General features: G+C 36.9%; 2 protein-coding genes and 1 pseudogene across 17 annotated transcripts in view; 2 read left to right on the top strand and 1 right to left on the bottom strand.

Annotated features, from left to right (window-relative positions):
- DNA2 (DNA replication helicase/nuclease 2) overlaps nucleotides 1-2,502 on the top strand; it is a 44,728-nt gene extending 42,226 nt beyond the window's left edge. Inside the window, exons 20-21 of the mRNA XM_057736530.1 lie at nucleotides 584-730; nucleotides 1,351-2,502. Coding sequence (XP_057592513.1) covers nucleotides 584-730; nucleotides 1,351-1,419 — 216 coding nt within the window. The 3' untranslated portion in view covers nucleotides 1,420-2,502. The remainder of the gene's footprint in view (nucleotides 1-583; nucleotides 731-1,350) is intronic.
- Nucleotides 2,503-7,279: 4,777 nt separating this feature from the next.
- RUFY2 (RUN and FYVE domain containing 2) overlaps nucleotides 7,280-24,461 on the top strand; it is a 92,304-nt gene continuing 75,122 nt past the window's right edge. For 4 of the 16 annotated variants that reach the window (XR_009053941.1, XM_057736533.1, XM_057736540.1 and 1 more), the window contains exons 1-7: nucleotides 7,525-7,845; nucleotides 9,347-9,520; nucleotides 15,214-15,331; nucleotides 18,918-19,019; nucleotides 20,293-20,416; nucleotides 20,612-20,673; nucleotides 21,583-21,648. Coding sequence is in view for 15 of the 16 variants with exons in the window: in XM_057736533.1 (XP_057592516.1) it covers nucleotides 7,542-7,845; nucleotides 9,347-9,520; nucleotides 15,214-15,331; nucleotides 18,918-19,019; nucleotides 20,293-20,416; nucleotides 20,612-20,673; nucleotides 21,583-21,648 (950 nt within the window). In the remaining variant the exon portion in view is untranslated. The other 12 variants (XM_057736534.1, XM_057736543.1, XM_057736531.1 and 9 more) reach the window with 10 other exon arrangements.
- LOC130853309 (telomeric repeat-binding factor 1-like) lies at nucleotides 12,130-15,028 on the bottom strand (annotated as a pseudogene).

Here is a 24,461-nt window from a genome sequence, read left to right on the forward strand (position 1 = left end):
TATGTGAGCAGATATGAACCAGTATTCATTTTCCCCTCCTTTTTGCACAAAAGGCAATATATACACTATTCTGGACTTTGCTTTTTCCACTTAATAGCTTGGAGATCTTTCTCTGTCATTACACAGAAAGAGATTTCATTCTGTTCTTATAGATGTATAGTTTTCCATTGTATATATGGGTCATGGTATATTTAACCTCTCCTCTGAGTCTTCTACTATTATGAGTTTTTATTTCTGTTAAAAACAATGCTATAATGAGTGCAGATAACTTCAATTCTTTATTATATGTATTTAATATTTTAAAATTTTGTTTTAAATATATTTTTAAATTTCTAATATAATTTTATTATATGTATTTAATACTTTAAAATTATGGCTATGATATCATACTCATGATAAAATACTTAAGTTGGCATCATGGGCAAGTTTTTCCAACCATCTGGGTTTTAAATGTGTTGATGAATCTTTCTTGCAATATATGTTTTTGAAAGTAGGAAAACAGCTCAATACAAACTGTGTTCTTTTTCAGAAAAATCTCAAATAAATAAAAAAGCTCAAAGAATGAAAATCATGTTTCTTTCAGCTTGGTGAACTGTTGAAAGATTGGCGACGTCTTAATGTTGCTATAACCAGAGCCAAACATAAGCTGATTCTCCTGGGATGTGTGTCCTCACTAAACTGCTACCCTCCTTTGGGGAAGCTACTTTATCATCTAACTTCAGAAAAATTAATATCCTTTTTGTTTTGTATATGGTCACATTTGATTGTGCTTTTGTGAGTACTTCATTTATGTATTTGTATAAATTAAAACTCAGTATATTTTGTTTTCCATGGTCATGTTTCAGAAGATCTGATTCTACAAAAGAAAGAGAGAAAACAATTCATAGGAAGTAATTTTAAGCAAAAAGTGAAATAATGAAGGTGATGGAGAAGGATAGTTTTTGAAATGAGAAAGGGGGGAAAGGGGTACCTGATTTCTTGCCTTAGGAACAGGATGCATGTTTCCTAGAACACATCTAGGAAAACTGGTCCTCCCTTCTGGTTCCTCTCACCTCAATTTATAACCTTTTAAAAAAAAAAAATACATCTAGGACAAAGTATTATATTTAAAAATGGAGATTATTCCTTGTCATATTGTAAATTATTTTAAAAATCTCTAAAAAATTGTATGAAGGTCTCAGGCTAAGACATGTAAACCATATTGTTTAAATACATTATTATCCATAGAATGCCATAAAAATCTTTAGAATTTTTTTAGCAACCCCATAAACCAGAATGTTAAATAATAATGTTATATGTTTTTGTGTAATTCTGCGTTGTGTTAAACATCTCTTCCTTAATTTATTCTACATCATCGATCTTCCATCAGAAGAACATGAAAGTCTTTGTTACGTATTGGGTGATTTTCAAAGAAAATAAAGCACTCTTCTCCTTGCTTTTTTCATACCATCATGATCTCCTCTAACTCTTGCCTATTATTTTTAATTTGGATATGCTGTAAAATCAGTGCCTAGATACACTGTGAAGATAATTTTTATCCCAAGGGTAAGAAATGATGTAAATATACTCTTTCAGAGTTCCAGTTTTTTGTTTTATTTATTTTTTGCTATAACCTTGTTAAATATAAAGTTCTATTACCATACAAAATTTAACATAGTATTTATTTTTTTAGTATAGGTGTACCCAACACTGAAAAGTCTAAATTTATAGGTATTATATAAATGTGTTTTTGTATGACTAGAGTTTGATAATTTCTACCAACTTTTAAAGATGGATTAACTTTTCAATCTGAGGTTTAAACTTTTAAGCTTAAATTTTCAAGATTAACTTGATCTTGTAGATTTTTTATCATATTTTGTTTATTTGAAACACTAGGTAAGAAAATTGATTTGTTTTTGTCATTTAAGCACAGTCTTGTAATTATGAGAACGTAAGTATGATTCTTTTATGTATCTGAGTTCCCTGATCCAAAGTCCATTTTGCTGTTTTTTTCCTGACTTTTGCTTTCTGATGTCAGGGATGTTTTCACTTTAAACCTAGTCTTTAAAATGATTATTTATAAATTTATTATTTGCAATTAATTTCTGATTCCCCTTACTCTCCCACTTGTTATTTTCAGTTTTTAGTATTTTAGAGAAGATATAAGAGAAAATAATTCTTACTGTTCTTTTGAGAAGAAATTTTGTTTGCTGAATTGATGACAGATTAAAAATGTGTATCCCCTATTTTCACCTATTCATGTTCACATGCCCCTTTGTTTTGGTGCATTACTCAATTTTCCCTTTTCATGTGAAGATATTTTGTAAAACAGAATTACCTTAAAGTGCTTGATTACTTGTATGGTGACCAATTTTAATCTTAGTGTATCCATCTTTGGGGGGCAGAATCTCTCATTTCTCTCAAAGTTTTGTTTTGTTTTTTAATGAATGTTAAGTATGTTAAAAATTGTTGCCTCTACCTCACATTTTAAAAAATTATTACTTGAAATTTTTATTAAATTGTTTTCTTACTGTAAGCTCTCAATGTGTCAGTGATTAATACTAAATAATAATTAAGTTCAGGGTTGTCCAGCATTTTTTCCAGTATTGGGAAGTAAAATATTGATAATGCTCTAAAGCTGAAACCAAGGAGTGTTGCCATTATAAAGAGATTTGTGAAAGATGCACAGGATGGAGTTAATTATGGCAAGACTATGGATTAGACAGGGAAAACTAGGAAGTTTGCAGAGATAGGGCTTAAATATTGGTTAGATATCATGAAATTATATAACAGGAAGGAATCTAAGATAATTTCAGTTCCTGGAATAAGAAAGTTCTTTTGACTTAATTAGTGGTTGCTTTACAGATTTGTATGGCCTGCGCAGTAAAGCCCTATTCAAGAAGAACCTGGGGAGGAGTCCCATGTTTCCTGTCATTTGGGAATCTGTCTTGATTACAAGATTCTAGCCACTTATTTGAAAGAATTAGGATTCGTCTTTTATATATGATGCTGTGAGTTGGAGGCTTGGGATTTGCTGGAAGTTAAATCCAGAGTGGGCCCTCAAATTGCTAACGGTGCAGTTAAGTGTGACATCCATGCTAAGGACTGAGACAGCAATGGCTACCAGTCACTAATGTTATTGGACACTCACTTTGTGTAGGTCCAGATCGAAAGCACCATTAGCCTAGACAAGGTCTTCCTTATAGTGTAAAGTCAGGATGCTATGATAGTGTAGGCATTCCAGTGGCCCCACTCCTGAATCAGTTCAGAGTTCCTGTCTCCTGACCTCTCTTGCTGCCTCCTCTGATTCCTTTCTTTTCTTCTTCATCTCTCACCCCTAAAGACAGGTCTTTCCCAGAGCTCTTTGTTTGGTCTGGTCCTGTTCTCCCTCCTTGGACAGTCACTGGCTTCAGCCATCACCTATGTGGCTGTTTACCAAATATGTATACCCCTTACCTGTCTGTATATCTGTTACTTCTAAATTCTAGTTAAATCTGTGTTCTAGTTCATGCCTTCTGAGTCTTCTCTGTGCACTTCAGACTCAGACTCAGCACCTACAAAATGTAAACTTCCATCTTCATCTAATGCCTTCTTCTGTGATCTCTATGTCAAAGACACCATCTGCCTCATATTATCTGAGCTTAAAAGTTTTTCCATAATTTTCTTTCTTTAAAATTTTTTTGTCTAATTATAAAGCAGTACATGATTTTAGTGAGAATCTCAAACACTACAAATTTTAGAAAATCAAATTTCTTTGTAATACTATCATTTAGTTATAACTACTGGTAGTTTGGTAAGTGATAATCTAGACTAGTGTTTAAAAAATAAAAATTAAGAGGGAAAGGATATGGGGATATATGTATAAATATAGCTGATTCACATTGTTGTACAGCAGAAACTGGCACAATATTGTAAAGCAATTATACTCCAATAAAGATCTGGGGAAAAAAATAAAAATGACGATAACCCACAATAAGAAATATATTTTGCATCATGACTCAGCATAAACATATGTATAGGTGTGCCCCTGAAACAATACTTCAACAAAATATTTACCCTTTTTATATGTGGAACACCCTAATATTTTCCACTATTCTATTAAAAACAAAGCGGATTACAACCCACTAACATTGCTTTCATATCCCACTAATAGGTTGGAATGTGTGATTTGTAATGGAGGTCATTCTCCAATATTTTCTTGTGTATGTGCTCTAATATACTTTTTTTTTTTTTTTGACTGCACTGCACAGCTTGTGGGATCCTACTTCCCTGAACAGGGATCCAGCCTGGGCCCATGGCAGAGAAAGTATGGAGTCCTAACCACTAGGATCCCCGGGAATTCCCTAATATACTATTTTTACTCTTCCTTATACATGTCTTTTTTCCCATTTTTTGTACCCTCTATCTATATTTATCTATTTCTCCATTACCATTTATGCAACTTCACCCAATATGAAAGACTAATATGCTATCTTCTCCAAAAGCCTTTTGTGATTTTTTTTTCCCTGCCAAAAAGAATTATTTTCATCTTTATATGTAGCATTATAGCACTTACTGCTTTTTTAGCAGCATTAATAATATGTAGTGTGCTTTATAATTTTCGTAGATATTCTTTTTTTAATACATTTATTTGTTTATTTTATTGGCTGTGTTTCGTCTTTTTTTGCTGTGTGAGGGCCTTCCTCAGCTGCGGAGAGTGGGGGGGCCACTCCTCATCGCAGCGCGAGGGCTCCCCATTGCCGCGGCCCCTCCTGTTGCGGACCACAGGCTCCAGGCACGTGGGCCTCAGTAGCCGCAGCACATGGGCTCAATAGTTGCGGCTCACAGGCTCCAAAGGGCAGGCCCAATAGCTGTGGCGCACGGGCCCAGCTGCTTTGCGGCATGTGGGATCCTCCCGGAGCAGGGATCGAACCCGTTTTCCCTGCATTGGCAGGCGGACGCTCACCTAGGAAGCCCCGTAGATATTCTCTTAATTGAATTAAACCCTGCAGAGTACCTAGCACAGATATTCCATATTAGCATATGGCTCTGGGCATCACTGCTAGAACCCAGATGTTCTGATTACTAATTCAGCAATTTTCCCATGTACTGTGTGTTCCCCACTCAGTGTTTTATACATTTTCCAGGTACTATACAAATGTTTAGAAACATTACAATTATTGGGAATTCCCTGGAAGTCCAGTGGTTAGAACTCTGCACTTTCACTGCCAAGGGCCTGGCTTCAGTCCCTGGTCAGGGAACAAAGGTCCCACAAGCCTCACAGTGCAGCCAAAAACAAAACCAAAAAACAATTGTTACTGTAAGCATATCACATCTCAGGCTAGCTGGAAACCTTGTGGCATGATGTGACCAGCTAATCTATATGGATTCAGTGGACAGCTTTGCTTATTAAAAAGACTGCTTGTAGCTAAGAGAATAGGCCCATCCAATTTCACTCAGCTCACCACTGACCCTTCAAAGATGGGGACTCATAATCCTGGGAAGGATGAACCAAGATGGACCCAGGGGATGAAGTCTGCCTTTCCTGACTCTAAAGCCTTATACAGATACAGCTTTAGCTTATTAAGAAATTATTTTTTAAAGTTTAAAAAAAATTTATTTATTTGGCTGCCTTGGATCTTAGTTGCTGCACAATGGATTTTCGCTGCAGCCCGTGGGATCTTTTGGTTGCAGCATGCAGCATCTTTTTTTTTTTAGTTGCAGCATATGGGATCTATTTCCCTGACCAGGGATAGAACCCTTCATTGGGAGTGCGGAGTCTTAGCCACTGGACCACCAGAGAAGTCCCTCTAGTAATTCTATTCTTATTTACATGCCCTAGAGACTCTCCTACACATAGGGACCAGGATGAATGTACAACCTGGAAACACCCCAACCTGGAAACTCCTCATGAACATGGATGATGTTGAACAAAAGAAACAAGTAATGTTCATAATGTTATTCCACTTGCGAAAAGTTTGTAAACAGGCAAAAATAAACTACATTGATTGGGGGCACATACTTAGGTGGTACTAGCATGCAGAAAAGCAAGGAAATGCGTTTCATAGAAGTCAGAATCATATTTATTAATACTTCTAGGGGGATTGTGGCTAAATGCCTTTCCCCCAGGAAGATGACTCTCCTCTATGCCTGCTTGATCTAGTGGTTTTTACCTAGCTGTTCACTTTATGACTTTATTTACTTATTTTTAAAGATACTGTGGTTTTTTTAAACTTTTTTATTTTTTCGCTGCATTGGGTCTTCGTTGCTGTGCTTGGGCTTTCTCTAGTTGTGGCAATAGGGGACTACTCTTGGATGCGGTGAGCAGGCTTCTCACTGCAGTGTCTTCTTTTGTTGCAGAGCACTGGCTCTAGGCATGTGGGCTTCAGTAGTTGCAGCATGTGGGCTCAGTGGTTGTGGCTCACGGGCTCTAGAGCGCAGGCTCAGTAGTTGTGGCATACTGGGTTTAGTTGCTCGGGGGCATGTGAGATCTTCCCAGACCAGGGATTGGCAGGCGGATTCTTAACCACTGCACCACCAGGGACGTCCCTATGACTCTTTAAATGTATATATGCTTTATACATTTTTATCCATGTGTGATTATCTCACAATAAAGAAAATTAAAAACCAAGAGAAGTAAAGAGGCATAACAGAACTGTATGCTGGCCAATGTGATGAAGAGATAAACATCGCTCCATTTCCTCAAAACAGTCTATTTGTAACTCGGCCACTGTTTAAACAATGATCTAACTAGGTAATAGCTCACTTTCCCCAAACTGATATAACAAATCTTGTGTCAAGTGACCATGAGGATGTTTTGGTCCCTGAAATGAGAAAACGCTGATTTTATCTATGCACCTCTTTCCCTCGATTAGTGAGGCCATTCCCCGTTGCTTTTTATAAACTAGGGGATTCACTCATTTAAATGTCATGATTTGGGCTAATAGTTTTAGTAGAGTTCTGCCTACTGTTAATTGCTTCAGATTTCCTAAATTCTTTTGGAGCCCTGCGAGTTAGTGAAGCAGGGAAGCGGTCAGGCGTGTTAGATTAAACCCAGCTGAACCCAGTGGATGAAAACATTTGCACAGGGCTCGCACTCCCTTGGAAACACAGTCCTAGCGCTCCGGAGAGGCCCTCAGGGTGAAAGACCACGGCCCGCCCTCCGGCTCCTCAACTCGGGTCTCCCTTACGCTCCTTTTCCTTCTCCTTCCCCTCGGGCCGGACGCGAAGAGGCTCAGCGAGGGCGGATTTCTCCGCTGCCTGCTGCAGGCTCCAACGGCCCCCCGCCCTACTCGGGCGCCGCGGGACCTGCCAGGCGTCCTCCCGCCGCCGGGAGCGCTGTGGGCCGCAGCGGGCCGGGTCGCAGACGCCGTGGCGGCCGCCGCGCGCCTGAAGGGAGCTGCTGGCGGGGCCCAGGGAGTCCCCGCCCGAGACCGCGCCGCCGCCGCCGCTGCCATGGGTAAGGGGAGTGGGCCGAGCGGACGCCGGGCCCTCCGTGCCGGGCCGCGGCCGGGCCAGGAGCACTGGCGGTGCAGACATCGAGGCCTCCGGGTCGGGTCTGGGGTCCCAACCGGGGCTTGGGGATGGGCGAGGGCAGCCGGGGACGCTGGGGCGCCCCAGGGTCGCCATGGCAACGCGCGGCCGCCCCTCGTTCCCTCCCGCCCCCGCCCCAGTGCGGGGGCCTAATGGCCGAGGTTTCGTGGTCCGTCGGCTCACAGAGAGCGAGGACAGGGCCGACCGGGGTGCAGCTCCCGGGTCGGGGGAACAGTCGGGGACGGGCGATGACTTTTCAGGTTTGGGGGTGGCGGAGGGAAGCGTCTCAGGTTCTGGCTTGGGTTCCCGACGCCGAGGGCGGGAGAGGGGCAGCGATGCCGCGCAGGACTCCGGGTGAGCCCTCCGTGAGGGTGTTGGGGCGCCGCGAGCCCTTGGGCAGCCTTGGTGGCAGGGAGCAAGGGAGGCAGGGAAGGGGTTCTAGGCCCAGGCGAGATGCGAGAACCCGCCCTTGGCCGGGTGTGGGGTCCGCAACCTTGTTCACCGGTTGGACGCATCCGCGAGCCCGGGCCGGGCGCGGCTGGGGTGTAAACCCTCCGTCGCTCGGAAGCTGGCGGCGCCCACCAGGACCTACCCCCGAGCGCTTATAAAGGCGCCCTTTGTCTGGTTGTCGCATCGTATATTACGGATTGTGTTGGGCACTGTTAAGAAAAATGAGAATTGCTGCAGATTATGAAACGTTGACTGGTTTCGTCCCTGAAAAAAGAGGGAGTCATACCACAATGCAGCTTCGAAGAAATGATGTCTTGTGTGGAGATTCTCCACCAGCTAGCTTGGTCTTAGCAGTTGTGACTGTTCGCATTTTAAGTTGCTTAGTATTCAGTGTCACGTTTCACGCCTAGCTATCTGTGATCAGAATTAGAATACTAGATCGTTGGGAACCCTGGACATTTTGTCCAGTGAAGGAAAAACGGACACTTAGCCTACTTGGGCTAGTAAATTTGTCAGAGATGATGAGACAGCATACTAAGTGCTTTATTTTTTTACACTTCATTTTGTCATCTGTGTTTGCCGCAAACATTTCTGCCAGTTACAAGAGTGATGAGAGTATGGGAGGCATCTGAATTTATAAGAACATTGAGAATAAAATCTGTGGGAAAGAAAATTTTTGTGAATTGAAAATATCAGGTAAAATCAGTTTTAAAAAAGCATTTATTAACTTGATATTCAGCTGGATCCGCTGTGTGGAAGGTCAGGGAATTTTAAGGTGAAACTGGACCCGGCTTTTATTTCCTCTGGAAAAATAAAGGAGTCCTGCAATATGGAACTACAATTGCAATTAAGAAAACAAGATAGAGGCTTAAAATGAGTGAGAGTTTAATGGCTTCTCTTGTATCCCCCTGTTTTATTTACCTGTCATGTTTGTTAGGGGTGAAACTAGAATCTTAGAATTTTAACTACCTTTTATTTTATTGTCGGTTTATTATAGATTTTTTTTTTTGCCTTTGAATTCATACTTGATGGTTCCTGCTGTCCAGCTTTGCATGAGACCTTTAAACATGTTGTCCATTACTCCAAACTTATCTCCACAGAAAGATTTAAAAAACTCATTCTCCCTAAAGAGGTGCCACAAAAGTAAAATAAACACCGGAGAATAGCCAGTTTGCAGGATCGCGAGAATAATTTATAAACTTTGGCTGGAGTGAGCCTTGTTCTGTGGTATCCATGAGAGACATAAAAAGAAGTTCACTGGGGGTGTATGTTAGTTAGGAAGACTTAACTTGTCCACCAAGGAAAAACAAACTGTTGGTTTCTATTATAGGGAAAGGAAAGGGTTTGTGTATTTTTCAGTGTCAGGTCTTGCAAATGATGTCAGACTCCTTTCTTGTGCTTTCAGCTACAAAAGACCCCACAGCAGTAGAAAGAGCAAACTTGTTAAACATGGCTAAACTCAGTATCAAAGGACTCATTGAATCTGCTCTAAGCTTTGGCCGCACTTTGGATTCTGATTATCCCCCCTTGCAGCAGTTCTTCGTGGTTATGGAACATTGTCTGAAACATGGTCTTAAAGGTATTGTGACATTTTTAAAAAAATCAACTTTAGAAGTGTCCCTCCCCTCGCCCCCCCATCTTAAACATCCTTGAAAATGTGAAATTTTTTTGAGGACATAATTATTGTTACTTTAAAAATACTGGGTGGGTTGGTTTTAGGAGAAAATATTCTACTGCTTTATGTTTTCTAATGGGTGATCTTCGGAAAATCCTTAGTTGTTAGTGTTTTGTAAAAAGTGTATTTGATTAAAAATTTTTTTTCAACATACTCTGAGCTGATTTCCATTTTCTAGGACAAGTACAGAGTTATGTAGAAAATTTTAAGCTTGGTGATTCTGCTATGAGCTATTACTAGTTTGAGCTCTCTTGAACAAATACATTAAAATAGTTGATTGTTAAAATATAAACCTCCTTATTGCATGGAAACATATCTAGAGAAATTGTCTTCTGGATTGGGTTATTGTAGAAATGTGAGTGCTCACTGAAAAATGATGATAATAGTGGATATTGTATTGTTCTATATAGTTCATATTGAATTATTGCTGTGTGTATTATATTTAATTAATATACATTGTGTAGTAACTGTTCTTTTACTTATAATAACTACTTATATAACAATTACTGGCAGTTTTTATCTCTGGTTCATATGATCAGCAGCTCTGTAGAGCTATGTAAGAGTTGTATACTAAGGTAACTGTTAAAAAGCAAAAGAAGTTTGGTTTTATGCTGGTATACTAGGAGCCTGGTAAGTTGGGAAGTTCTTTTTTTAAAAAAATTTTTATTGAAATACAGTTGACTTGCAATGTTGTGTTTCAGGTGTACAGCAAAGCGATTCAGTTTTTTGTGTACATATATGTTCTTTTTTAGATTTTTTTTCCATTATAGGTTATTACAAGATTGAATATAGTTCCCTGTGCTATACAGTAGGTCCTTGTTGGTTATGTATTTTATATATAGTAGTTTGTATATTTTAATCCCAAACTCCTAATTTATGCCTCCCTTCCTTTCCTCTTTGGTAACCATAAGTTTGTTTCCTATGTCTCTGAGTCTATTTCTGTTTTGTAAATAAGTTCATTTGTATTATTTTTTTAGATTCCACACATAAACAATATCATATGATATTTGTTTTGACTGACTTCACTTAGTATGATTATCTCTAGGTCCATCCATGTTGCTGCAAATGGCATTATTTCATTCTTTTTTATGGCTAATATTCCATGATATATATATACCACATTTTCTTTATCCATTCATCTGTCAGTGGACACTTAGGGGGGGCGTTCTGACTGTGGCACATGAAAGTAGGGGTAAATGTAAAAAGCAAAAGAGGAGATTTACCTCAATATGGCTTTAATAAATGTACTTTAAACTGAGAAGGAGCCTTGCATCGAAATTTGAGAAACCCTATTAGTGTATTCATTTTTCTCCCCCACATTTCTATTTATTATATGTATAGGACAGTGACTTCAGGTACAATGAGAAAATAATGCATAAACTTTAATAAGAAATAGATTACAAAATAATCATTTAATTTTTTATGCAAATGTGTAAGCATTTTCATGCACTTGTTAAATAAAGCATAAATAACTCAAAATGCTAAATAATTCTAGTTTTTGACTAAATCTTCTAAAGAATATATTGGTGAAAACTCAAAACTCTCTAATAACGTATGCATTACCTTGTTTATTTAGTATTTATCAAAGACATCAAATGATCATGTTTAAAACCATTTAAGCATTTACAGAATACCATTTAGGCCCAATATTTGTCTAATTAAATGAAAATATCAGAGAAATTGATATTTATGGCACTAGGTTATAAAGAAGCTTTATTTAAAACCATCTTTGTCAAAGTTTTAACACTAGAACAAAAATCAAATGTACCAAATTGAGATGTAGACTATTCGTAATAGTATATAAACTTTGTCCTATGGGTGTTACCATTTTTCAACTTTTTTCCTCTGTATGAAACTACTGAAAGAAAAATTAGGTATGTTATAACACAGATTACTTTGTACATTTATCATTCTATAAGCAAATGTCTTAGTAATTAATATATTAAGGCCATAAACCAAGTTATTTACCCCTTATGTCAAAGGCCTATTTTTTTTTTTTTTTTTGGCACACGGGCTTAGTTGCTCTGCGGCATGTGGGATCTTCCTGGAGCTAGGATCAAACCTGTGACCTCTGCATTGGCAAGCGAACTCTTAACCACTGCGCCACCTAGGAAGCCCAAAGGCCTATTATTATTCAGTGATTTAGAAAGTTCACTTTTATGTTTGTCATGGAGTTAAAGCCAGCCCACAGACACAGAATAGGTTAACAGCAATATATTATTTTCTTACCAGGCTTTCATTTTTTTATTGGATCAGGGTTTGGAGGTAGGAGTATTGAAAGCACTAGGGTTCAAAAAATTTATATTTTTTATCAAAGTAAAAAGATTCTTAAAGAATACAATCATGGTATAAAATCTTGCTCTATAGCACAAATCCTCACATTAAATGACTGTGCCACAGAAAAAATACTTTAATGCTTTAAACAAAATTTTAAGCTACATTAATGACCACCAAGTTTCAAACAAAATGCAGTGATCAAAAGGTTTAACTGTCATTGAGCTCTACAAACACACTCAGTCTTCACTGTCTGAGCAGATCAGCTTCAGCTTCTTCATAGTCCTCCATCTGTCTTTCAACATGACTTGTTCGGTTGTTGAATTTATAATATGATAGTATTTTAGACCAATTCCCCTCTCTGTATTTCCTCACACCAGATCTCAGATTCTTGTCTTCTTCCGAAAGCCACGCCTGTTTTTTTTCTAGACTGATGTTTTTCAGGAGTTACAGGCTGTTTAAAACACGTATTCTCTTGCTTTCCGTGGCTCTCCTACTGTTCTCTTTTTTCTTTCTTCCACTTTGAAGAGTTTCCACTCTTTCCTCTTTCTTATTAACACCTTGTTGTTGGTTTCCATGTTTAACTTAGATAAGAAGAGATTTTTTGTGATACCTTTTTCCTGTATCCAAATCAGCTTCACTTTCCAATTCAATATCATTACCACAGTTAGATTTATCTTGAGAAGTTGTTGTTCTTGCTCTTTTACTTTCCACTACTTTTGCTGCTGCCTTCATTAGAAAGGTTGATGATTTTTCATTTAGCACATAATTCACATAACTCTTAATTTTCTCCATCATGTGGTTGTAGCTGGAGTGTTGAAAAAAGGAACGGAATGCATCTTTCTGAGAGATTATCATAAGCAATTTCGTTTTTAAAGGGTATATGAATTTGGGTCACCAAATATTCTTTCAGAGACTTCTGCTTCCTTAAAATTTCCATTTTCCATGCAAATGGCTATAGCCTGAATTTTAATTAAACTCTGTATTTCTTCATGAAGCTTGTCGTGTTCCTTTTCAATTGAAGCCCAAATCATCAAGGCTGATTCCAAGGATGTAATGCGTTCATCACTTTCAAACTGTGCATCAAGGGTTTTTCCAGCTGCAGTTCTTGTCAAAAATTGGCATGTGTACATAGTTCTCAGTTGATAAGCTGTTAGACTGGACAGTTCATGAATAATAGCCTTGGTGCTGTGGAAGTCGTCGGAGCGGCCGTAATTAAAGGCCCAGCAAAGACAGAGGCAGAGGAAATCCAGCATCCAGCCGGCAGCTACCACCTTGGCCTCAGCCACCAGGCCTGTGTTCTTTTTCTCCTCAGGGGCCCCCAGCTGCACCTGGCACTTGAGCAGTTGCTGGCACTCAAACTGCTCCTGATCATCTCTTGTGGTTCCCGCCATCCACTTCTCCAGGGAACCCGCATCCTCCCCGTCTGCACGCCCTCGAGGGCTTGGAGCCCAGTGTATTCATCTTTAAATTAAAATTTGTCTGTTTACTTTTTTTTGAGATATAATTGACATATAACATATCAGTTTCATGGGTATAACACAGTGATTCAGTATTTTTATATATTGTGAAGTGATCACCACAATAAACCTAGTTAACATCCATTACCACACATAGTTACAAGTGTTTTTTTCTTGTGATGAGAACTTTTAAGATTTACTCTCTTAGCAGCTTTCAAATATACAGTATAGTTTTGTTAACTGTAGTCATTATGTATATTACATCCCCAGGACTTATTTTATAACGGGAAGTTTGTACCTTTTGACCATCTTTACCCATTTCACCCATTCCCAGGCTCCAACTCTGGCAACCACCAATCTGTTCTCTCTGAGTTTGGTTTTCTTGTTTTTGTGTTTTCAGATTCTACTTTTTCCTTAATTAAAGAGTTAAAATGATTTTAAAAATTGTATCTAGTAGTGAAATATGTTCTTTTTGTACATGAATCAAACAACATAGAAGCACATGGAGCAAAAACAATTTTCCTTCCTTCTCTTCCGTTCATCTCTCTAAAGGAATCCTTGTCATTCTTCCAGCTCTTGTTTTTTTTTCCTTCCTTTTTTACCTGAATTATAGTTGATTTTTTTTCTTTTACGCTAAATAAAATCATGCTGTAACTATTATTCTGTGACTTTGTTTTTTTCCCCATTTAAAAAAAAATGGTATGGTTTGGAGATCTTGCCATTTACATAGAGGTCTTTGTCACATTTTTTGATGGCTGTATAATATTTCATAGTATATGTATACCACAACTTATCTAACTACTCTCCTCTTAATCTACACTTAGGATGTTTCCAATTTTTTATTATTAAAAGTGTGCTGTAAGAACATCTTCGGATATATATATTTGTACACATGTGCTGGGATTTGTTTAGGATTCCTAGGAGTAGAATTATTGGGTCAAAGAATATAGGCAACTGATGTGTATAAAGGCTTCACTGATTAATAAAACAACAGTGAATGTATCTGTTTCCTCACATTTTTTCATTCTCTTGATACTCTCAGTCTCTGAATACTTCTTTTAATAAATCGGGAAGTAGTCAGCCTTATTGCAGGCCTTGAGTTTTCATTTGCTTTTTGAAAAGCTTCCTTTTTATTAAAAAAAAATAGCAGTGACTTAGATCTTTATTTCCTGCTGAAATAGAATTTGCCAAATGATGGTCAAAATAGTTACATTTTAAACTCTTTTCTGAATATATTTTCTTTTACGTCACAAAATATCATGAGACATATCCTCATAGTCAAATGCTCATCTCCATGAAGCATTATAAAGCTACTTTGTACTGATTGATTTTTCTCCCCAAGGAAAGATTGTTTATCTTGGTGGTGGTTTTTGGGTGGTGCATATGATATGCACACTGGATCTACAGGAGATGTGGTCAGTATTAGAAACACAGTGATTTCATGGTTTTATATTACCCAAATCTCACATTCAAATAAAAGGAAAAGTAAAGTCACAATTTTTTTGTGTGTTTAAAGGTAAAATAACTATTTGTCCTTGATTTATTTAATAAACTGGTAAAGATCAACCTGTTAGGGCCACCAGTCTTATTTTGGTACTGGTAAAGAATGAGCCTAGTTGTTTTTTACTTTAATTACCTACTTGCATATTTCTGATATGGAAGAATGGCCAAGAAGCATATTTCTGATAGGAAAAATATCAGAATCCTGATGAACAGGCTCCTGATGAACAGGGCTGTGTAGTGATAAGAGAAGAAAGGTCTCTGAATAATTGTATGTTAAGTTAGAAATGTTGAAACTATTTAACAGAAAGTTACTACAATTTTGTATGTTGAAGTTACATGCATTATATTTTCTTTTTAAAGTAAGAAAATCGTTTTTGAGTTATAACAAAACTATCTGGGGCCCTTTGGAGCTGGTGGAGAAGCTGTACCCAGAAGCAGAGGAAATAGGAGCTAGTGTCCGGGATTTACCTGGTCTTAAGTAAGTAATCTTATTACTTGTTCTTTCCTAACCATAGAAGTATATTTACTGTTCCTTAAAAGTACCTTACACTCAAGTTTATCATCTTCTCTCAGCCTTACGTAGCCTTCTTGCATTCTCTTCTAATAAAATTCCGTTTATTCTTTATGGCTAAGCTCAAATTTCATTTCCTTTAGGAAATTTTCTTAGCCCCTTTAATGAGAATTAATTGCTCTTTGTTTTATACTCTTATCACTATATTCACTCCTATATCATATCACTTACTTAAGTTCTGCATTGTATTGCAGGAAATAGGCAAGATCTTTTAAGACAGGGTGTATCAAGTATGCGTTTCTGTTTCCTAAGTATTAAGCTAGTTTGCAGTATTGGGCAGTCAGTACTATTTGAAGACTGATTTAAGCTAAATCCAGGGCACAGGCTTAGGAGATTTGAGTCCTCCGATAAGCCATTTATATGCCACAGGACTTGTGCAAATTACTTTTTTTGTTCTGAATATTGGGACCTATTATTGTCATCTGCCTGTTTGACTAGATGAAGGTACAGTCAGCCCTCAATATCTTTGGGTTCTGCATTGGCGGATATGACCAACTTTGGATCAAAAATATTCAAAAAAAAATTTTCAGAATGTTCCAAAAAGCAAAACTTGAATTTGCCACACCCTGGCAACTATTGACATAGTATTTACATTGTATTAGGTGTTACAAGTAATCTAGGGATCATTTAAAATATATGGGCAGATGTGCGTAGGTTATATGCAAATAGTATGCCATTTAAAAATTGTTTTTAATTTTTAAAAATTATTTATTTGGCTGCATTGGGTCTTCGTTGCTGCATGCAGGGCTTTCTCTAGTTGCGGTGCGCAGGTTTCTCATTGTGGTGTCTTCTCTTGTTGCACAGCACGGGCTCTAGGTATGTGGGCTTTGGTAATTGTGGGTTGCTCTGTGGCATGTGGGATCTCCCTGGAGTAGGGATCGAACCCGTGTCCCTTGCATTGGCAGGCAGATTCTTAACCACTGCACCACCAGGGAAGTCCCCAGTATGCCATTTTATATAAGGGACTTGAGTATCCATAGATTTTGGTATCCGAGGGGGATCCTAGAACCAATCTTACACTAATACTGAGGAAAAACTGTATGTGAAATGTCCTAAAAGCTGAATATTCTAGCTAGTGACTCATGAGTGTTGAAAATTTTTTGCAGGTTTTTTTGTTGTTAAGGCTAAATTCTTATGTTCTTCATGGTGTGGTTAGGATAGAAGAGCTTACTTTAGTGTATCTTAATTCTTGTGAGTGAGATAACTTTTATGCGTACCATTTTTTGTCAGATTAGCAGTCTGCTCTCTCTTAGACAGCTTTACAGTTTAGGGTTTTGTATGTTATAGGGTATATGGTAGTGTTTTCTGTTATCACAACATCCAAATGTTTGCAAGTATTACTTGAGTGATAAAAGTAAATGGCTGCTATTTATTGAGCACTGTATCGGGATAGTAAGTTAATTGTTTTACATGCATTATCTCATTGAGCGCTTAAATCAGTCTTAAGGTAGAGATTATTATTATGATAGTTGTATGGTGTGAAAAGTAAAGATGAAAGAAGTTATAGTTAACAAGTGGCAGAGCCAGCATTTAAACCCAGTTTTTAAAATTAAATAGCAAGTGATGTTCACACTTCTTATTTCTTATAATAGTATATAAGGTGTAGCAGTTTTTAACAGAGAAGAAAAAGGAAGTTTTTTTAAAGCTCTTTATTGGAATATAATTGCTTTACACTGTTGTGCCAGTTTTTGTTGTACAACAAAGTGAATCAGCTGTATTTATACATATATCCCCATAACTCCTCCCTTCCATGACTCCCTCCCACCCTCCCTACCCCAGCCTTCTAAGTCATCACCCATCATCAAGTTGATTGATCTCCCTGTGTTATGCCACAGGTTCCCACTAGCTATCTGCTTTACATTTGGTAGTGTATATATGTCAATGCTACTCTCCCACCTCGTCCCAGCTTCCCCTTCACCCCCCTCCATGTCCTCAAGTCTGTGCTCTACATCTGCATCTGAAAAAAGGGAATTTAAATCTCAAAAAGAGAAATATAAGATTTGGTTTCATTTTAATATGAAAATACATGTTCATATTGTTTTTAAAAAGCCAAACTCTACAAAAGTAAAAAATGTTTTCTGAAGTATACTATTCATTAAAATGCTGAGCCATAAGAAATTTGTTAGCTGTTCAAAGTGAAATTTCCTCCCACATTACCTGCCAAAATGTTCTCTGCATAAGAAAACATAAAAGTGTGAATGATGTATTTCTCTTTAAAAAAGTTATACACATTCTGTAAAACTTGGTTTTATTTTTACTAAATGATGAGAGTTTGGATAAGAGAGGTATGAGATTTAATTGTTTTAGCAAGAGAACAAATCCACACTTTTTATTTACTTTTCAAAAAGTTTAAATCCTTGAGGGGTATAGTATCACACAGATTCTGTGTCCAGTGACCTTAGCAGGAAGGTTGCTTCAGAATTTGGTACAACCACGCCACTGTTACCAAGAGCACAGATGGCTCTGGTTTTGTTGTTTGCCACAAGGAGTTACTGGGTTGTTTTTTGCATTGTACACCTCAGCACATCTCTTGCCTAGGTAGAATTAGTTTTCATCTTGAGCCACAAACACCTTCAATTTTAAGAAGAGCTGTGCGTCCCCTCTTGTCCCAGAGATTCTGCTTATAGCCAGCAAAAATGGCACTGGGCCACAGCCTTTCAGATATATTTGTTGTTTTAGAAGTTCTATTCCCAGCAGGCCTCCACATTAAAGAGGAGATTTAATGTTTCAAAGGACAACTGGATAAAAGAAACATTTGAAAAATAACAAGCAGTGATTCTAATTAGTTAGCATTGAGGTACCTTCTTAGCTTTGTTTTGATTTTTAAATTTTTTTCATTTTAAAAATTTTATTTATTCGTTTATTTATGGCTGCGTTGGGTCTTTGTTGCTGTGCGCAGGCTTCCTCTAGTTGCTGTTAGCGGGGGCTTCTCATTGCGGTGCCTTCTCTTGTTGCAGAGCACAGACTCTAGGCGTGTGAGCTTCAGTAGTTGTGGCACGAGGGCTTCAGTAGTTGTGGCTCTTGGGCTCTAGAGCACAGGCTCAGTAGTTGTGGTGCAGGAGCTTAGTTGCTCTGTGGCATGTGAGATCTTCCTGGACCAGGGATGGAACCTGTGTCCCCTGCATTGGCAGGTGGATTCTTAACCACTGCACCACCAGGGAAGTCCCTGTTTTGATTTTTAAAATTCAGATATAATGTCGGTTGTTTTCTGAGAGCATTTTACTGCCTTTATTGATGCATTTTGCACAGTCATTTTTAGAGGGCTAAACCTATTCTGACAAAATATTTTAGAGGGCTAAACCTATTCTGACAAAATAGCTCCCAGGGATTGGTTTGCATGCTCAAAGAGCTGACTCGAAGCTCTAGAAACAAAGATAAAACCATGATAAATTGCCTTTCTTCTTTATTAACATGTGCCTCAACAAAAATAGAAGATGTAGTCTATAATCTTTGGGCTGGGGCTGTTTTCCGACCGTTTGGTTTTGCTTTTCAGGACCCCCCTGGGTCGTGCAAGAGCGTGGCTTCGATTAGCCCTCATGCAAAAAAAAATGGCTGATTACCTGCGTTGCTTAATTATTCAAAGGGATCTCTTGAGGTAATTACCATTAAATCACGTTCATTTTTTATTTCATTTATGTCCTGTTTTCCAAAAAGGATTGAAGATATGGTACGAAAGGATACATAAAATACATCATGATGGCATAAAATAAAAGGAGGAGCAAAATGAGATAGAAAACCATGGTGGGGACATAACATGGATCAAGAACTAGCCTAAAAAAATGAATACTGTAAGATTTTTATTGGCCAATAAGGTGGAAATTTGTGTCGTATTTCTAAGTTTTAATTTTTTCCTAAATTACAGTTAATTCTATGAATAAAAATTTATATTGGAATTTGGGGCTTTATTTCAGGAGGTTTTTTTTTAGATCTTTCATGTCCAAACTGCTGCTTTGACTATAATGTGGGCACTTTTTAAACTGTCAGTTTAAATTGAAGGCCAAACGTTTAAGACAGACTTTCAAAGCAAGGAGATCAGTTCTCAAAGGGAGTGGGCCCATGGCAACTCCTCTACTCTCCCTTGTTCTCTTAGAGTGCCTTTGTGATGTTCTGGAGAATCTGCTCATTTTTTCACTTGTGACTCCAGTTGTACATCTTGGTTTTTCCATTTGTTAAATGAGAATGACCATGCTTTAAACACCTTCAATTTCTCAATAATATTCTGAAGGTTAATTAAAGTGATTACATAATATACATGGGACTTCTTGAGGAAGGTATGAGACAGTGATAACTAGTTTTCTGAGTATTAGTTGTCAAGTCTTAGTTTTTTAGGCTGTCTTATTTCTTTCACAAGTCTCTTGTTTGAACATTTTTTAGGATCTAGATATCCATAAATATCATTAATGATTATCTATTAAGAGCACTTGCAATACATATACCAAATGCATTGACTTCAAAACGGGCTTTGAAATGTCTCATATGTTCATTTCCCCGCCTTAATCTTTATCCCAAGGGTCTTAATAAATCCTGGGATGAAAATTCAACTGTACTAAAAAGTATTGTTATCAGATCAGCAGCAGTCACTATTTCTTTTGAGAGTCACAAACATTCCAGGCCTCAGTGATGACTCTTTTTTTTTTTTTTTAATCTCTTTGCTTCTCTTTTCTTTCTCTCAAAATTCCTTTTCCTGTTTTACCTCCTTCAGTCCCTTTCTTTTACATTTTCTTTATAAACATTTAAATCTCAAAAATTTTAAGTTACTCGCATGTAGAAAGGCTAATTTCAAGATACCTAATTTATATTTTGTTAGATTATTATTATATATTAGATTATCTAATATTTATATTAGATTTTTATTTTAATTTTCACAGTGAATTCTATGAGTATCATGCACTAATGATGGAAGAAGAAGGAGCAGTAATCGTTGGGCTGCTGGTTGGCCTGAATGTGATAGATGCTAATCTGTGTGTAAAGGGAGAAGATTTAGACTCACAAGTAAGTGAAAATGACTAGTGCCAAATGCAGAGTGTTTTCAGTTTATACCGTTACTCTTTGATCCAGGTATCACTCTAAGTTGTAAACAGTGCTATTAAACAATAAAGAAAAAAATTAAGGATGAAAGTTAGTTGTATGTTAAAGGTACTTCTAGTATTTCTACCCTCTAAATAAGAATAACTTTATTTACTTTAGGTTGGAGTGATTGATTTTTCCATGTATTTAAAGAATGAAGAAGATATTGGAAATAAGGAAAGGTATGATTCTCATTAGTTATTTCACATGTTGTATTTTATATGTAGCTCTTTACATATCAGTATGAGGTCTGTCTATTTGCAGTTGGTTTTTATTTCCTTTTTTTGTGTGTAGTTCCTGTTTTGTTTTGTTTTCACATCCATTTACAAGGTTTACAAAGCAAAAATCACTTAGAAGGAGGTTTTAGTCTGAAGTATGACTTTTGGTCTTATCAGTAGTTCAGAGACCCATTTTATTTTTTATTCTTTAGCTGTGGGGCTTATAGGATTTTAGTTCCCCAACCAGGGATGGTACCTGCACCCTCGGCAGTGAGAGCACGGAGTCCTAACCACTAGACTGCCAGGGAATTCCCCAGAGACCCATTTGAATAGTCAGCTCTGCTTCTGTGATAAAAAAATGAGAGCTTATTATTCATTAGGTTACAAATTCTGGTTTATTTTAAGACATAGTTGTGTTTAAATTTAAAATATACTTATTCTAACCACTAAAGAGAAAGGATAATTATGTAATGTAATAGAGGTGCTAATTATTGCTGTAATGGCAGTCATATCGCAATATTAAATGTGTTACATTAACATGTTGTGCACCTTAAATTTACACAATGTCATGTGTCAAATATATTTCTTAAAAAAATAAATGCAAAAAAATTTAAAAACATACTAATGATATTGTTTAATATTAGCAAGTAATTTATTTAGCAAAGGTTATAGTTATTTAGTACACAGCTTACTGCTATATGATTATAAAAATTCTTGAGTTTTATTTTGAAGGCAAGAATATGTTGTTTTACCATTAGGGTTTTACAGCAATTTTAGATGATTTAGACCTTTTGTGTGTTTGGGGGGTTTTTTTGGTCACCCAATAAATACCTTTCCAGTTAGCACAAAGCTACTTTTTTTCCTCTCCTCTAGGAATGTTCAAATCGCTGCAATATTAGACCAGAAGAATTACGTTGAAGAATTAAATAGACAACTGAAGTAAGTATTATGGACACATGGATACTTAGTACATTTTGGATGTTGTCTTAGGTTTTTTTTTCCCCCTTCAGGTCATCTTAACCCTATTCATTTTTTCTAAGCATCTTTGAAATGGTGTTGAGGGGATAGAGAATGAATGGAAATTAAGAATACAGAGAATTATTGGAAATAATTGATTTTCAGCAGAAAATGAGAGTTATTTTTAAATAGAATCTTCAGAGACATTTAAAAACAGAATTTGAGACTTATCCCTCTACCCTTGAGAAAAAAGGCTAGATAGGGTGAAAGTTTATATCATTTTGGTGGTTCAAAAATTCATTTTTCCTACTTCAAAGGGCTGTCATCTTCCACGGTGGAAGTTTTCTCCTTACAGTGTCATCTGGTCATTGAAGCTGTTAGTGAATACTGTATCTGGGAAGAATTTCTGAGATCTGTATGTAAAATAGTACAGCACAGTTCTGTCTAGTAGAAATATAATGAGTCACAAAGGTAATTTAAAATTTCTAAGTAACCACATTAAAAAAATAAAAAAGAAACATGAAATATAAGGTATTTTAAATATTTTGTTGGACTGTCTTCAAAATTCAATGTGCATTTTACACCTGCAGCACATTTCAATTCAGAGAAGCCACATATGGCTTATGGCTGCCATACCAGATAGCACAGGTATAGTGAATAATAATTTACTGCATTGTTAGAAACAGACTGTTCTCATTAACTAAGATGAGTAATTCAAGAATGTCTATCTCTGGGTGATGAGATTATGAATAATTTTTATTTTCTTTATCCTTTTCTGTATTTTCTGAGTTTTACTCAATACACATGCATTATAATCAGAAAATATAGTTAAACATTTTCCCATTTTAGAAAAAGACACTAATAAGTTATAACTCTTGCTTTCTCTCTGAAATTGGAGAGAGAAGAAAGGTCTTATATCAGTGTCTTTTTTTTTTAATAAGAGTTTTAATAATTGGTATCATAGGAAATATATGCATATATATGTATATTTATTTTGTAATTTGTATTTCTGAGATTGTATATCTCAATGCAGCCTTGTATTGCTTATTTATTTACTTTTAAACATTTATTCACTTTTTGGGAACAGGTAATATATTCATATGGTTTGAACTTCAAAAGGAACATAAAATGAAAAATTTCCCTCTTCCCTGATCTCCAACGATCTGGTTTCCCTCTTTGGGAGTAATTAATACACTAGGTTTGTATGTATGCCTCCAGAGATACATAGGGTAGCATAATTTTTACACTACTCTGTGCTTTACTGTTCTTACTCAGCAGTTTATCTTAGAGTTTATTTCATTCAGTTCAGAGGAGCTTTCTCATTCCTTTTTCAATTATGTGTATTATTCTGTTATAGCAATACTGGTACCTCACTTTTGTATATTTTATGTATTTTTTTCATTGTTTGTCTAATTAGAAAGTAGTTCTTGATAGCTTCCTCCACAAGAGGGCAGACAGCAGTATCAAGCAGTATCAGCAGTATTTCGTCTTATGGAACTGAAAACCACAGCCACAGAAAGATAGAGAAAATGAAAAAGCAGAGAACTTTGTACCAGATGAAGGGACAGGATAAAACCCCAGAAAAAAAACTAAATGAAGAGGAGATAGGCACCCTTCCAGAAAAAGAATTCAGAATAATGATAGTGAAGATGATCCAGGACTTTGAAAAAAGACTGGATGCAAAGATCAAAAAGTTTACCAAAGACCTAGAAGAATTAAAGAGCAAACAAACAGAGATATGCAACACAATAATTGAAATGAAAAATACACTAGAAGGAACCAACAGCAGATTAACTGAGGCAGGAGGGCGAATAAGTGACCTGGAGGACAGAATGGTGAAAATCACTGATGCAGAAAAGAATAAGGAAAAAAGAATGAAAAGAACTGAAGACAGCCTAAGAGACCTCTGGGACAATGTTAAACGCACCAACATTCGCATTGTAGGGGTCCCAGAAGAAGAGAGAGAGGAAGGACCTGAGAAAATATTGGAAGAGATTATAGCTGAAAACTTCCCTAACATGGGAAAGGAAATAGCTCCCCAAGTGCAGGAAGCACAGAGAGTCCCAGGCAGGATAAACCCAAGGAGAAACATGCCAAGACATATAGTAGTCAAATTGACAAAAATTAAAGACAGAGAAAAGTTATTAAAAGCAACAAGGGAAAAACGACAAATAACATACAAGGGAACTCCCATAAGGGTAACAGCTGATTTCTCAGCAGAAACTCTGCAAACCAGAAGGGAGTGGCATGATATATTTCAAATGATGGAAGGGAAGAACCTACAACCAAGAATACTCTACTCAGCAAGGATCTCATTCAGATTCGATGGAGAAATCAAAAGCTTTACAGACAAGCAACAGCTAAGAGAATTCAGCACCACCAAACCAGCCCTACCACAAATGCTAAAGGAACTTCTCTAAGCAGGAAACATAAGAGAAGAAAAGGACCTACAAAAACAAAAACAAAACAATTAAGAAAATGGTCATAGGAACATACATATCAATAATTACCTTGAATGTAAATGGACTAAATGCCCCAACCAAAAGACACAGACTGGCTGAATGGATACAAAAAGAAGATCCATATATATGCTGTCTACAAGAGACCCACTTCGGACCTAGGCACACATACAGACTGAAAGTGAGGGGATGGAAAAAGATATTCCATGCAAATGAAAATCAAAAGAAAGCTGGAGTAGCAATAGTCACATCAGATAAAATAGACTTTAAAATAAAAAATGTTACAAGAGACAAGAAAGGACATTACATAAAGATCAAGGGATCCATCCAAAAAGA

Source organism: Hippopotamus amphibius, chromosome 5, assembly GCF_030028045.1.
Source record: "Hippopotamus amphibius kiboko isolate mHipAmp2 chromosome 5, mHipAmp2.hap2, whole genome shotgun sequence".
In the NCBI taxonomy this organism is placed as follows: Eukaryota; Metazoa; Chordata; class Mammalia; order Artiodactyla; family Hippopotamidae; genus Hippopotamus; species Hippopotamus amphibius.